The sequence below is a fragment of the Nycticebus coucang genome, chromosome 5, assembly GCF_027406575.1.
Source record: "Nycticebus coucang isolate mNycCou1 chromosome 5, mNycCou1.pri, whole genome shotgun sequence".
NCBI lineage: Eukaryota > Metazoa > Chordata > Mammalia > Primates > Lorisidae > Nycticebus > Nycticebus coucang.
This window is the reverse complement of record NC_069784.1, coordinates 133,254,788-133,269,802: the sequence shown is the minus strand read 5'-3', so window position 1 is coordinate 133,269,802 and position 15,015 is coordinate 133,254,788. Positions and strand designations below refer to the sequence as shown.

General features: G+C 38.4%; 1 protein-coding gene across 2 annotated transcripts in view; it reads right to left on the bottom strand.

The window, feature by feature from the left end:
* The window catches only part of TULP4 (TUB like protein 4), a 258,940-nt gene that overhangs the window by 81,179 nt on the left and 162,746 nt on the right, over positions 1-15,015 (bottom strand). The window contains exon 4 of one of the 2 annotated variants that reach the window (XM_053591576.1): positions 8,648-8,809. The exons of the other annotated variant lie outside the window; for it this stretch is intronic. Within the exon in view, the coding sequence (XP_053447551.1) occupies positions 8,648-8,809 (162 nt within the window). The remainder of the gene's footprint in view (positions 1-8,647; positions 8,810-15,015) is intronic. 2 annotated transcript variants of the gene reach the window in all.

Sequence of the window (15,015 nt, the reverse complement as noted above, 5' to 3'; positions counted from 1 at the left end):
AAACATGACGTATGTATACAGTGACTAGAAGAAAGCAATTTGGTAAAAAAAAAAAAAAAATGGCTAAAATATAAGAAGTTATGGCTCTATATCACACTAAGCTTGCTTTCACCACTAATAAACTTCTAGCATAAAATGGTCATTTTATGGATTTTGCTACACTTGGAAAGCATAAATTTTATGTTTACAAAGGTTTTAAACAGCCAATCCTTGTATCTAAAAATGAACCATCAGGGGAGAGGAGAGCAAGATGGCAGCCGAGTAACAGCTTCCTTGCAACTGGGCACCGTGAGTCCGGGGAGACAGGACTCCAGGCATCTCTGGCTGGTGGGATCTGCCTATCATCACCCCATGAGGATACAGAGAGTCAGCGAGAGACTTCTGGACCACAAGAGGAGGACTAAAACAGTGGAAAACCGGCAAGTGGTCGCGTGTGTTCAATCTATCTAAACCCACCCGCAACTGTAAGTTCAGTAGCAGCGAGACTGCAAACCGGAAAGGCCTTACCTGTGAACTGTTTTGGTGTCTTTGGACTTGGCACTCAGTTGAGCTGCCTTGGGGAGAGCCTGAGTGGGAATGTGGAGAACTCTGGCCGTTGTCTAGGGCCCCAGTCTGAGCCGCTGAGCCAGACGGAGCTAATAGTGGTTGGCTGTGGGCCACAGGGAGCCATTGTGAGTGATCTGCCCCAGCAAGCTCCGCCCTCAGGGTCCCAGAGCTAGAATCGGGTGGGAGCTGGTAACCCAGCACCGAGTAGCCTAAGGGTGGGGTCTCAGCCACCTTGCAGCCCTAACCCTCAGGGGCAGAGTGAGACCGGTTTTGGCACACTGGGTAAGTGGATAGCCACTTCAGCAGTGATTCCAGCAACAAGCACTTTCCTGGGAAGGCTTCTGCTCAGCAAGTTTACAAGTTCAAAGTGCCTTTTAAGTGGGCTGAAGAGAGATTTAGGGTGTCTACCTGCTGGGGTTTGAGAAATCAGCAGTCTCCAGTCGTATCAGAACTGTGATTAACATCTCATACCCCAGAAGACCACGTGTTGCCCAGACAATATTCAATAACATATACATACTGCTTTGTTTTTGGTTGTGTTTTGGTTTTTGTTTTGTTTGTTTGTTTGTTTTTTTGGTTTGGTTGTTGTTTTGTTTATTTGATGTTGTTGATGTTGTTTTGTTCTTTAATTTCAACCTTTTCCATACAGATCCTTTTTCTTTCTCAATTTTTCTAGTTTACGTATAATTTCCCATTGCTGCCTTTTTCAATAACTAGAACTTCATTTTTGCTACTGTTTCTACCGCTATTATTTGGTTTTTCACCCAATTTTATCCCGTAAAGTTTTCTGTTTGCTTGTTTTGGTTTGATTTATAGCATTTATGTCTTTCCTCTGTACTTGGTGGAGGTGGGGTACTGTGTCTGATCAGGTTAGCAAAGAGCTGCTGACCTCAAGGGAACCACCCAACTGGGCACCCCCAGAAGGTGGTTTTATTTTAAGGTTGTGTCAAAGTACCCTACAATACACCTATATTGCTGTCTCCCTATTTCTGTGCCTCTCTTCTTTTTGTCAATATTCCTTTTACCCATCCTCTCTCCCTTCTCTATTTTTTTTTCTTTTCACTCGGTCCTCCTTTCTTTCATCCCTTTCTTGCTCTTCAACCTACTCACCTTTCTGGTCCTGTACCAAAGGACTCATCGAACCCTTAGTCCACAGGCACGAGAACTTAAAGACCAAGAGGAAGTGAAAGGAAAATTAGGGCAAGGAAACAGATGAAAGAAATCACTCATGAGGAAGAATCAGCAGAAAACTCCAGGCAACATGAAGAACCAGTCCAGAACAACCCCGCCAAGGGACCATGAGGTAGCTACTGCAGAGGATTCCACCTATACAGAAATGTTAGGAATGACAGAAAGGGAATTTAGAATACACATGATGTAAACAATGAAAGAAATGATGGAAATAATGAAGGAAACTGCTAATAAAGTGGAAAATAACCAAAAGGAAATCCAAAAACAGAATCAAATAAGAGATGAACGATATGAAGAATATAAAAAGGATATAGCAGAGCTGAAGGAACTGAAACAGTCAATTAGGGAACTTAAAGATGCAATGGAAAGTATCAGCAACAGGTTAGACCATGCAGAAGAAAGAATTTCACAGGTAAAAGACAAAGTTCTTGAGATAACTCAGATAGTAAAAGAGGCAGAAAAGAAGAGAGAGAAAGCAGAACGTTCACTGTCAGAATTATGGGACTTTATGAAGCGATCCAACACATGAGTTATAGGAATCCCAGAAGGGGAAGAAGAATGCCCCAGAGGAATGGAAGCCATACTAGAGAATATTATAAAAGAAAATTTCCCAAATATCACCAAAGATTCTGACACACTGCTTTCAGAGGGCTATCGGACCCCAGGTCGCCTCAACTCTAACCGAGCTTCTCCAAGACACATTGTGATCAACCTGTCCAAAGTCAAGACAAAAGAAAAGATTCTGCAAGCTGCCAGGAGTAAGCGCCAGTTGACCTACAGGGGCAAATCCATCAGAGTGACCGCAGACTTCTCTAATGAAACTTTCCAAGCAAGAAGACAATGGTCATCTACCTTTAATCTACTTAAACAGAACAATTTCCAGCCCAGAATTCTGTACCCTGCTAAGCTAAGCTTCAAAATTGATGGAGAAATCAAATCATTTACGGATATACAAACATTGAGAAAATTTGCCACAACAAGACCAGCTCTACAGGAAATACTTCAACCTGTTCTGCACACTGACCACCACAATGGATCAGCAGCAAAGTCAGAACTCAGAAATTAAAGGACAGAACCTAACCTCCACACTGATGCAAAAGACAAAACTAAGCAATGGACTCTCACAAAATAAGATGAATAGAATACTACCACACTTATCAATTATCTCAATAAATGTTAATGGCTTGAATTCCCCACTGAAGAGACACAGACTGGCTGACTGGATTAAAAAACACAAGCCATCCATTTGCTGTCTGCAAGAAACAAACCTGGCTTCAAAAGACAAATCAAAGCTCCGAGTCAAGGGTTGGAGGACAATTTTTCAGGCAAATGATACTCACAAGAAAAGAGGAGTTGCAATCTTATTTTCAGATACATGTGGATTTAAAGCAACTAAAGTCAAAAAAGACAAAGATGGTCACTTTATATTGGTCAAGGGAAAAATATAACAAGAAGACGTTTCAATTCTAAATATCTATGCACCCAATTTAAATGCTCCCAGATTCTTGAAACAGACCTTACTCAGTCTGAGCAATATGATATCTGATAATACCATAATAACAAGGGACTTTAACACTCCTCTTACAGAGATGGACAGATCCTCTAAACAGAAATTAAACAAAGATATAAGAGATTTAAATGAGACCCTAGAACAACTGTGCTTGATAGACACATATAGAAAACTCCACCCCAAAGATAAAGAATATACATTCTTCTCATCACCCCATGGAACATTCTCCAAAATTGATCATATCCTGGGACACAAAACAAATATCAATAGAATCAAAAGAATTGAAATTTTACCTTTTATCTTCTCAGACCATAAGGCACTAAAGGTGGAACTCAACTCTAACAAAAACGCTAGACCCCACACAAAGGCATGGAAATTAAACAATCCTCTGTTGAATAACAGATGGGTGCAGGAAGAAATAAAACAAGAAATCATTAACTTCCTTGAGCATAACAACAATGAAGACACAAGCTACCAAAACCTGTGGGATACTGCAAAAGCAGTTTTGAGAGGAAAATTCATTGCTTAAGATGCCTACATTCGAAAAACAGAAAGAGAGCGCATCAACAATCTCACAAGCTATCTCATGGAATTGGAAAAAGGAGAACAGTCCAAGCCTAAACTCAGTAGAAGAAAAGAAATATCCAAAATCAAATCAGAGATCAATGAAATTGAAAACAAAAGAATCATTCAGGAAATTAATGAAACAAGGAGTTGGTTTTTTGAAAAAATAAAATAGATAAACCATTGGCCAGACTAATGAGAAATGGAAAAGTAAAATCTCTAGTAACCTCAATCAGAAATGATAAAGGGGAAATAACAACTGATCCCACAGAGATACAAGAAATCATCTCTGAATACTACCAGAAACTCTATGCCCAGAAATTTGACAATGTGAAGGAAATGGATCAATATTTGGAATCAAACCCTCTCGCTAGACTCAGCCAGGAAGAAATAGAGCTCCTGAACAGACCAATTTCAAGCACTGAGATCAAAGAAACAATAAAAAATCTTTCAACCAAAAAATGCCCTGGTCCAGATGGCTTCACACCAGAATTCTATCAAACCTTCAAGGAAGAGCTTATTCCTGTACTGCAGAAATTATTCCAAAAAATTGAGGAAGAAGGAATCTTCCCCAACACATTCTATGAAGCAAACATCACCCTGATACCAAAACCTGGAAAAGACCCAAACAAAATTCTCCCAAAAAGGAGAATTTCAGACCACTCTCACTCATGAATATAGACGCAAAAATTCTCAAAAAAATCCTAGCCAATAGAATACAGCTTATCATCAAAAAAGTCATTCATCATGATCAAGTAGGCTTCATCCCAGGGATGCAAGGCTGGTTTAACATACGCAAGTACATAAACGTTATCCACCAAATTAACAGAGGCAAAAATAAAGATCACATGATCCTCTCAATAGATGCAGAAAAAGCATTTGATAAAATCCAGCATCCTTTTCTAATTAGAACACTGAAGAGTATAGGCATAGGTGGCACATTTCTAAAACTGATTGAAGCTATCTATGACAAACCCACAGCCAATATTTTACTGAATGGAGTAAAACTGAAAGCTTTTCCTGTTAGAACTGGAATCAGACAAGGTTGTCTTCTGTCACCTTTACTATTCAACATGGTGCTGGAAGTTCTAGCCAATACAATTAGGCAAGACAAGGAAATAAAGGGAATCCAAATGGGAGCAGAGGAGGTCAAACTCTCCCTCTTTGCTGACGACATGATCTTATACTTAGAGAACCCCAAAGACTCAACCACAAGACTCCTAGAAGTCATCAAAAAATACAGTAATGTTTCAGGATATAAAATCAATGTCCACAAGTCAGTAGCCTTTGTGTACGCCAATAACAGTCAAGATGATAAGCTAATTAAGGACACAACTCCCTTCACCATAGTTTCAAAGAAAATGAAATACCTAGGAATATACCTAACGAAGGAGGTGAAGGACCTCTATAAAGAAAATTATGAAATCCTCAGAAAGGAAATAGCAGAGGATATTAACAAATGGAAGAATATACCATGCTCATGGATGGGAAGAATCAACATTGTTAAAATGTCTATACTTCCCAAAGCAATCTACCTATTCAATGCCATTCCTATCAAAATACCAACATCGTACTTTCAAGATTTGGAAAAAATGATTCTGCATTTTGTATGGAACCGGAAAAACCCCGTATAGCTAAGGCAGTTCTTTGTAACAAAAATAAAGCTGGGGGCATCAGCACACCAGATTTTAGTCTGTACTACAAAGCCATAGTGCTCAAGACAGCATGGTACTGGCACAAAAACAGAGACATAGACACTTGGAATTGAATTGAAAACCAAGAAATGAAACTAACATCTTACAACCACCTCATCTTTGATAAACCAAACAAGAACATACCTTGGGGGAAAGACTCCCTATTCAATAAATGGTGTTGGGAGAACCGGATGTCTACATGTAAAAGACTGAAACTGGACCCACACCTTTCCCCACTCACAAAAATTGATTCAAGATGGATAAAGGACTTAAATTTAAGGCATGAAACAATAAAAATCCTCAAAGAAAGCATAGGAAAAGCACTGGAAGATATTGGCCTGGGGAAAGACTTCATGAAGAAGACTGCCATGGCAATTGCAACAACAACAAAAATAAACAAATGGGACTTCATTAAACTGAAAAGCTTCTGTACAGCTAAGGAGACAATAACCAAAGCAAAGAGACAACCTACACAATGGGAAAGGATATTTGCATATTTTCAATCAGACAAAAGCTTGATAACCAGGATCTATAGAGAACTCAAATTAATCCACATGAAAAAAGCCAACAATCCCTTGTATCAATGGGCAAGAGACATGAATAGAACTTTCTCTAAAGACGACAGACGAATGGCTAACAAACACATGAAAAAATGTTCATCATCTCTATATATTAGAGAATGCAAATCAAAACATCCCTGAGATATCATCTAACCCCAGTGAGAATGGCCCACATCACAAAATCTCAAAACTGCAGATGCTGGCGTGGATGTGGAGAGAAGGGAACACTTTTACACTGCTGGTGGGACTGCAAACTAGTACAACCTTTCTGGAAGGAAGTATGGACAAACCTCAAAAGCTGTCAAGCTAGACCTCCCATTTGATCCTGCAATCCCATTACTGGGCATCTACCCAGAAGGAAAAAAATCCTTTTATCATAAGGACACTTGTACTAGACTGTTTATTGCAGCTCAATTTACGATCGCCAAAATGTGGAAACAGCCTAAAAGCCCACCAACCCAGGAATGAATTAACAAGCTGTGGTATATGTATACCACGGAATACTATTCAGCCATTAAAAAAAATGGAGACTTTACATCCTTCGTATTAACCTGGATGGACGTGGAAGACATTATTCTTAGTAAAACATCACAAGAATGGAGAAGCATGAATCCTATGTACTCAATTTTGATATGAGGACAATTAATGACAATTAAGGTTATGGGGGGGGAGGAAAAGCAGAAAGAGGGATGGAGGGAGGGGGGTGGGGCCTTGGTGTGTGTCACACTTTCTGGGGGCAAGACATGATTGCAAGAGGGACTTTGCCTAACAATTGTAATCGATGTAACCTGGCTTACTGTACCCTCAATGAATCCCCAACAATAAAAAAAAAAAAAAAAGAACTATCAGGCAGCGCCTATGGCTCAAAGGGGTAAGGCACTGGCCCCATATGCCGGAGGTGGTGGGTTCAAACCCAGCCCCCGCCAGAAACTGCAAAAAAAAAAAAAAAAAAGAACTATCAGTATATAATTTTATTAGATTATATATTATCATAAAAGTCAAACAGCCACATTAAAGAAAATCTTGAAATTAGATTTTAAAAAATTAACTATGGCTGAGTGGTGCCTGTGACTCAGTGGGTAGGGTGCTGGCCCCATATACTGAGGGTGGCGGGGTCAAACCCAGCCCCAGCCAAACTGCAACAAAAAATAGCTGGGCGCTGTGGTCGGCGCCTGTAGTCCCAGCTACTCGGGAGGCTGAGGCAAGAGAATTGCCTAAGCCCAGGAGTTGGAGGTTGCTATGAGCTGTGGGATGCCACGGCACTCTACTGAAGGCGATAAAGTGAGACTGTCTCTATTAAAAAAAAAACTATGGCAGCAGTTCACTGCCATAAAATAACTACTTATGGCATTTTGATTCATTTCCTTACAGCTCTTTCTTGTGTGGGTTTGTTTTTTTCTGTTGTTTTATGATGTGGTAACATGCCACATAGCTATTTTGTATCCTGATTTTTTTGGCTTAATATCGTAAGAGCTCCTCCTCCTCCTCCATGGTCTTTATAACCTCATTGTACAATTTATTGAACTATATATAACCTTTTAAGTATTTATACCATAGTCAATTAACCATTCTTTTACTTTTAGGCAAGTAAGATGTTGTCAGATTTTTACTGTCATATATGTTTTACTGACTGTCTTATTTTTTCCTCTTTGTTTCTTTTAGATAAGTTTCTAACGTGTATTGCCAGATTGAAGTAGGTAACAATGTTTAAGACTTCTAATCTATTCTGCCAAATTGCTTCCTTGAAGTCAAATATACATTATCACCAGCAATGCATGAGGAGGCTTATTTGTTAGTACTCTTATCAGTAAGCAGTAAAATAATTTCTGACATTTTTTTAATACGTGAAACATATGCCCTCGTTGTGCTCATTTTGCATTCCTTTCTGAGGATTTTTTCTATCATATGATTACTGACTACTTGAACTTCTGAAGTTCTTCTTCTGTAATTTATGTCCGTTATCCATTTATCAATTGGCCATTCACGTAGATTTTAAAATAAAATTTGTATGAACATTTTATGTAATCAAAATGTTAATATAATCAAATTGATTATGTAATCAATGTTCACCCAATTCACAGGTAATATTATTTCTGCAACTTATGGTTCATTAAATTTTTTTGTTTTAATTGTAACCTGGACCACTTTATTGTTTTACCATTGTGAATCTTTTTTTCCCCCCTTTTTGTAAGAAATAAGGTCTCGCTCTGGTGTCCAGATTGAAATACAGTGGAGTCATCACAGCTCACTGCAACCTCAACTCCTGGGCTCAAGCAATCCTCCCACCTCAGCTTCCCAAATAGCTGAGACCACAGGCACATAACCACCATGTGTGGCTGATTTTCAAACACTTTTTGGTAGAGATAGGGTCTTGTTATGTTGCCCAGGCTAGTCTCAAACTCCTGGCCACAAACCATCCTCCTGCCACAGTCTCCCAAAACTCTGGGATTACAGGTATGAGACCCTGCACCCAGCTACCTTTGTGATTACGAGGCTTTTGCACTAGTCTCCCCTCTTCTGCCCCTTTTTCCTCCTCAGTTCTCACGGTTTAACATTACATATTCACAGTCCAGAGGCATTACCTGTTGGTCATCAGGAGTCCATATGCCACATGTGATTTGACTTTCCAAGTTGATCTCGGATGACCAGTGTCTTTGTCCACTGACAGAACCGACCAGGACAAACCCATCTCGATATGAAATAAGTGCTTGAGTCCCATCATGGCTCCATGTGAAATCACTCACCTTTGGAACACATCGAGAAAATGGGTCAATTCATAATCTAAAAGGGAAAGTACTTTTATCATTGCCTACATTTAGTCCTTATCCTTTTGGCTAATATCAAGATGGTCTTAAAGAAAACAATATGAAAGACATTATTTGAAAAGCTGTAAGAAAAATAGTTGAAACCAACTACCAATATGCTTCACACCTGGTAATTCATTGAGCCTTATAACAACTGCCTTCGGAGGTATTCATGTCCCTGCCTGTAGGGAAGACCAGGGCACAGGCCACAAGTAACTTCTCCACAGTCATACACAGTGGGGAGGGGCATCACCAACAATGACTCCAAGGACCTCAGCTGCAGGGTTCCTTTCAATCACTGCTACCCTGCCTACCCTTAATAGTTGATAAAAAGTTCTCCATCGGTCTTAAAGTAGTAAAGCTCTAAAGTTTCTGATTACATTCTCCCTCATTCTTGCTAAAAATATTCCATCAATCAAAATGAAGGAAAAAATCTAACTAAAAACATTACTTACACTTGGGTATTAGGTTTCCCAAATTCATTTATTTGCGTATATTCCAATTATCATTTTTTCCCCTTTTAATCTGTTATGGTAAATTACAGCATGGATTTTCCATTATTATACTATCCTTGCACACCTACAAGAACCCAAGTTGGAGGTAAAGTCTGGTCTTCTATACACAGACTTGAAGATGATATGCTAAATAATTAGAATTTCTGCATCTGTATTCATGTGATTTCATTTTTGTGGTGTCTTAGTCTGGATTTATGAGTTATGATAACCTCCTCAAAATTAGCTACAGGATAGTTCCTCTCTTTCCACTGCCTAGAAGAATTTGTGTAAAACTGGGATGACTTGCTGCTTGGAAGTCTGTTAGAATATGCCTGTAGAACCACCTGGCTATGTATTTTGTTAATGGGAAAATTCTTTTTTTCTTTCTTTCTTTCTTTTTTTTTTGAGACAGAGTCTCACTTTGTGGCCCTAGGTAGAGCGCCGTAATGTCTCAGCTCACAACAACCTCAAACTCTTGGGCTTAAGCGATTCTCTTCCCTCGGCCTCCCAAGTAGCTGGGACTACAGGCGCCTGCTGCAACAACCAGCTATGTTTTTGTTGCAATTGTCATTGTTGTTTGGCAGGCCCTGGCTGGGTTTGAACCTGCCAGCTCCGATGTATGTTGCTGGCACCCTAGTGCTGAGCTACAGGCGCCAACCCATAATGGGAAAATTCTTAACCACTACTTCAATGTAATACTTTTAGAACTGGTCAAACTTTTAAGCTTTTTACCTCTTCTTGAGATAGTTCTGATAGTTTTTTATTTTTTAGGAAATTGTCCAGTTCACGTAAGTTTTCAAAATTATTGGTAATTGTTAATATTCATTTATTTATCCTTTTACCTTACATGCAATGAAATAACAATCCCTTTCCCCCAGCAGTCAATCCCTAATCCACAAATTTAGTCTTAGGCAAAAAGCAATCTGATTTCTATCACTAGTTGCTTGCTTTATAATTGTTCATAAATGAAAGCAGACGGTAGGTTCACTTTTACATCTCTGACTGCTTTACTCAGCATAAAGGTTTTGAGAGCCATCTGAATTCTTGTGTGCATTGGTAATTCAGTCTTTTTATACATGAGTACTGTTCTGTTGTATGAATATACCACAATTTGTCTATCCAAATTAATTTGTGGACATTCCCAGTATTTGGTAATTATAAAATCACTGTGAACATTTCGCAGGACTTTTTGTGACACGTTTGAGTAAATAAATGGGATGGAATTAATTGAGGGGTCACATATGAATGTATATGTAACTGTGTGAGAAATTACCAATTGTTTTCCAAAGTGCTCATGCCCCTTTACCTCAGCTATGTATGAGAGTACCAGAAGATCCACGCATTCACCAATACTTGGTGCTGTCAGTCTTTTTAATATTAGCTATTCTAGTAGGTGCACAGTGACATGACGATGACTGATATGTCAGGCATCAATTCATGTGCTGGTTGGTCGTTTGCACATCTTCTTTTGGGGCCTCTCTCTTCAAATCTTTTGGCATACACAGCCTGCCCTCTACATGGGTTCTGTATTCGTGGATACAACCAACTTTGAATTGAAAATAACTGGAGAATACATTTGTAATGAACAAGTATAGACTTTTTTCTTTGTCACTAGTCCCTAAATACAGTATAAAAATAACTTATTTAGCATTTGGATTGTATTTTTTTTTTTTTTTTTTTTCAGTTTTTGGCCGGGACCGGGCTTGAACCCACTACCTCTGGCACATGTGGTCAGCGCCCAACCCTTTGAGCCATAGGCGCTGCCCACATTTGGATTGTATTAACATATAATAAATAAATCTAGCGATGATTTAAAGTATGCTGGAAGATGTACATAGGTTATATACAAACACCATACCATTTTATAATCCCCCATGGATACCAAAAGATGGCTGTATGTATATATACATATTCGTGTATATATGAAATATGTTATTTATCAGTTTTTGAATTACTGATTGTATTGTAAAATTTCTCTATGAATTCTAGATACAATCTTCTTATCAGTTATGTGTATCACAGATACTTTATCCCAATTTTCGCCTTCCCTTTGCATTTTCCTAATGGTATTTTTCAAAGAGCAGAAGTTTAAAATTTGCTTAAATTTTGATTTATAACTAAATACATAATTTTATTTATAACACATGTATATAATTACATACATAATAATTATATATATTTACAGGGTGATATTTAAATGCATGGATACTATGATGACCAAATCAGGGTAATTACCATATTCATCACTTTACACATTTATCATTTCATTGTGGTGAAAATATTAAAATCTTCTTTTTTAGCTATCTTGAAATACACCTGCATTGGTATTTGCTGGAGTAACTCTACTCTGTGATAGAACACCAAAACTTATTCTTCCTAGCTATAACTTTGTACCATTAAATTTTGATAAAGTCCTTCAGATTATTAATTTGTGAACTTTCTATCTTTTTGATGTAGGCATTTAAGGCTATGAATTTTCCCTTTAGAACTCTTCCTGTACCCCACAGATTTTGATAGCTTGTGTCCCCCTTTGTCATTCATTTCAGGGAATCTTTTTATTTCTATCTTAATTTCATTATTGATCCAACGATCATTCAGCAACAGGTTAATTTCTATGACTTTCTGTAGAATCAGTGCTCCTCTTTCTCTTGGAGTTGACTTTCAGTATTTTTTCCACTGTGGTCTGTGAAGATAAATGGTATGATTTTTTTCAATTTGTTAAGCCATGTTTTGTGGCCTAAAATATAAGCAACCTCGGAGAATGTTTCATGTGCTGATGAAAAAAATGTATATTCAGACGTTTTGGGGTAAAACATTCATTCTGTCAATGTCATTTAGGTCCATTTGTTTTAGAATCCCATCTAAGTCCAACATTTATTTTCTGCTTGGATTATCTCTCTGGTTCTGTCAGTGGGGTGTTGAAGTCCCCGACAATTATGATGTTGCTGTTTTATCTCTTTGCTTAGATATAGTATTGGCACTCCAATGTAGGTGTACTTAGGATTGTTACATTTTCCAGTTGAATTGTTCCCTTTACCATTATTATTACATATTTACCATCATTTTTATTATCTCTTCTTCTTTCACTGGATTTACTTTGTTGTTCAATTAGTAACTATTTTTTTTTTTTTTTGTGGCGTCACAGCTCATAGCAACCTTAAACTCTTGGGTTCAAGTAACTCTCCTGCCTCAGCCTCCCAAGTAGCTGGGACTACAGGTGCCCACCACCATGCCCAGACATTTTTTTGTTGCAATTGTTGTTTAGCTGGCCCAGGCTGGCTTCGAACCCGCCACCCTCGGTGCATGTGGCTGGTACTGTAACAACTGTGCTATGGGCGCTGAACCCCAATTAGTAACTTTTTTTTTTTTTTTTTTAGAGACAGAGTCTTACTTTGTTGCCCTCGATAGAGTGCCATGGGATCACAGCTCACAGCAACCTCCTGCTCTTGGGGTTAGGCGATTCTCTTGCCTCAGCCTCCCGAGTAGCTGGGACTATAGGCGCGCACCACAGTGCCCAGCTATTTTTTGTTGAAGTTTGGCTGGGGCTGGGTTTTGAACCTGCCACCCTCGATATATGGGGCTGGCGCCCTACTCACTGAGCCACAGGCACTGCCCCAATTAGTAACTTTTTAAGATACTTACCTGCCAAACCAGGAAAAGACCCAATAAGAAAAGAAATTATAGACCAATATCTCTAATGAACATAGATGCAAAAATATTCAATCCTAGCGAACAGAATCCAGCAACGTATCAAACAAATTATATACCATGACCAAGTGGATTTTATCCCAAGGCTCAATATACGTAAAACTATAAATATAATACATCACATAAACAAACTAAAAAACAAAGACCATATGATTCTCTCAATTGATGCAGAAAAAGCTTTTGACAATATCCAGCATCCTTTCACGATCAGAACACTTAAGAAAAACAGATATAGAAGGGACTTTTCTTAAACTGATAGAGGCCATCTACAGCAAACCCACAGCCAATATCATATTGAATGGAGTAAAACTGAAAACATTTCCACTTAGATCAGGAACCAGGCAAGGTTGTCCATTGTCTCCCCTGCTTTTTAACATTGTAATGGCAATCTTAGCCATCACAATCAGGCAAAAGAAAGCAATCAAGGATATACAAATAGGGTAAGAGGAGAACAAACTTTCACTCTTCACAGATAATATCATTTTATACCTATAAAACCCCAGGGACTCAACTACAAAATGCTTAGAAGTGATCAAGAAATACAGTAGCATCTCAGGATACAAAATCAATACTCACAAATCAGTAGCTTTTATATATACCAATAATAGTCAAGCTGAAAAAACAGTCAAGGCCTCTATTCCCTTTACAGTTATGCCAAAGAAGATGAAATATTTGGGAATTTACCTAACAAAGGATGTGAAAGATCTCTATAAAGAGAATTATGAAACTCTGAGAAAAGAAATAGCTGAAGATGTTAACAAATGGAAAAACATACCATGCTCATGGCTGGGAAGAATCAACATTGTTAAAATGTCCATATTACCCAAAGCAATTCACAAATTTAAGGCAATCCCTATCAAAGCACCACCATCATACTTTAAAGATCTAGAAAAAATAGTACTTCGTTTTATATGGAACCAGAAAAAACCTCAAATAGCCAAGATATTACTCAGAAATAAAACCAAATCAAGAGGAATCATGCTATCAGCCTTCAAACTATACTATAAATCTACAGTGACCAAAACAGCATGGTACTGGCACAAAAATAGAGATGTAGATATGTGGAACAGAATTGAGAACCAACAGATGAACCCATGTACTTATCGTCATTTGATCTTTGATAAGCCCATCAAAAATGTAAATTGGGGGAAAGATTCCCTATTTAACAAATGGTGCTGGGAGAACTGGCTGGCGACTTGTAGAAGACTGAAACTGGACCCACACCTTTCACCATTAACAAAAATCGACTCTCACTGGATAAAAGATTTAAACTTAATACATGAAACTATAAAGATTCTTGGAATGAGTGCAGGAGAAACACTTGAAGAAATTGGCCTGGGAGAATACTTTATGAGGAGGACCCCCTGGGCAATTGAAGCAACACCAAAAATACATTACTGGGATCTGATCAAACTAAAAAGCTTCTGCACAGCCAAGAACACAGTAAGTAGAGCAAGCAGACAGTCCTCAGAATGGTAGAGGATATTTGCAGGTTATGCTTCTGACAAAGGTTTGATAACCAGACTCCACAGAGAACTCAAACGTATTAATAAGAAAAGAACAAGTAATCCCATTTCATTGTGGGCAAGGAACGTGAACAGAAGCTTCTCTGAAGAAGAGAGGTGTATGGCCTACAGACACATGAAAAAAATGCCCATCATCTTTAATCATCAGAGAAATGCAAATCAAAACCACTTTGAGATACCATCTAACTCCAGTAAGAGTGGCTCACATAACAAAATCCCCAAATTACAGATGTTGGCGTGGATGTGGAGAAAAGGGAACACTTCTGCATGCCTGGTCGGAGTGCAAGCTGATACGTCCCTTTTGGAAAGAAGTATGAAGAATACTCAGGGATCTAAAAGTAGACCTGCTGTTTGATCCTGCAATTCCTCTACTAGGTGTATATCCAAAAGACCAAAAATCAAAATATCTTTATAACAA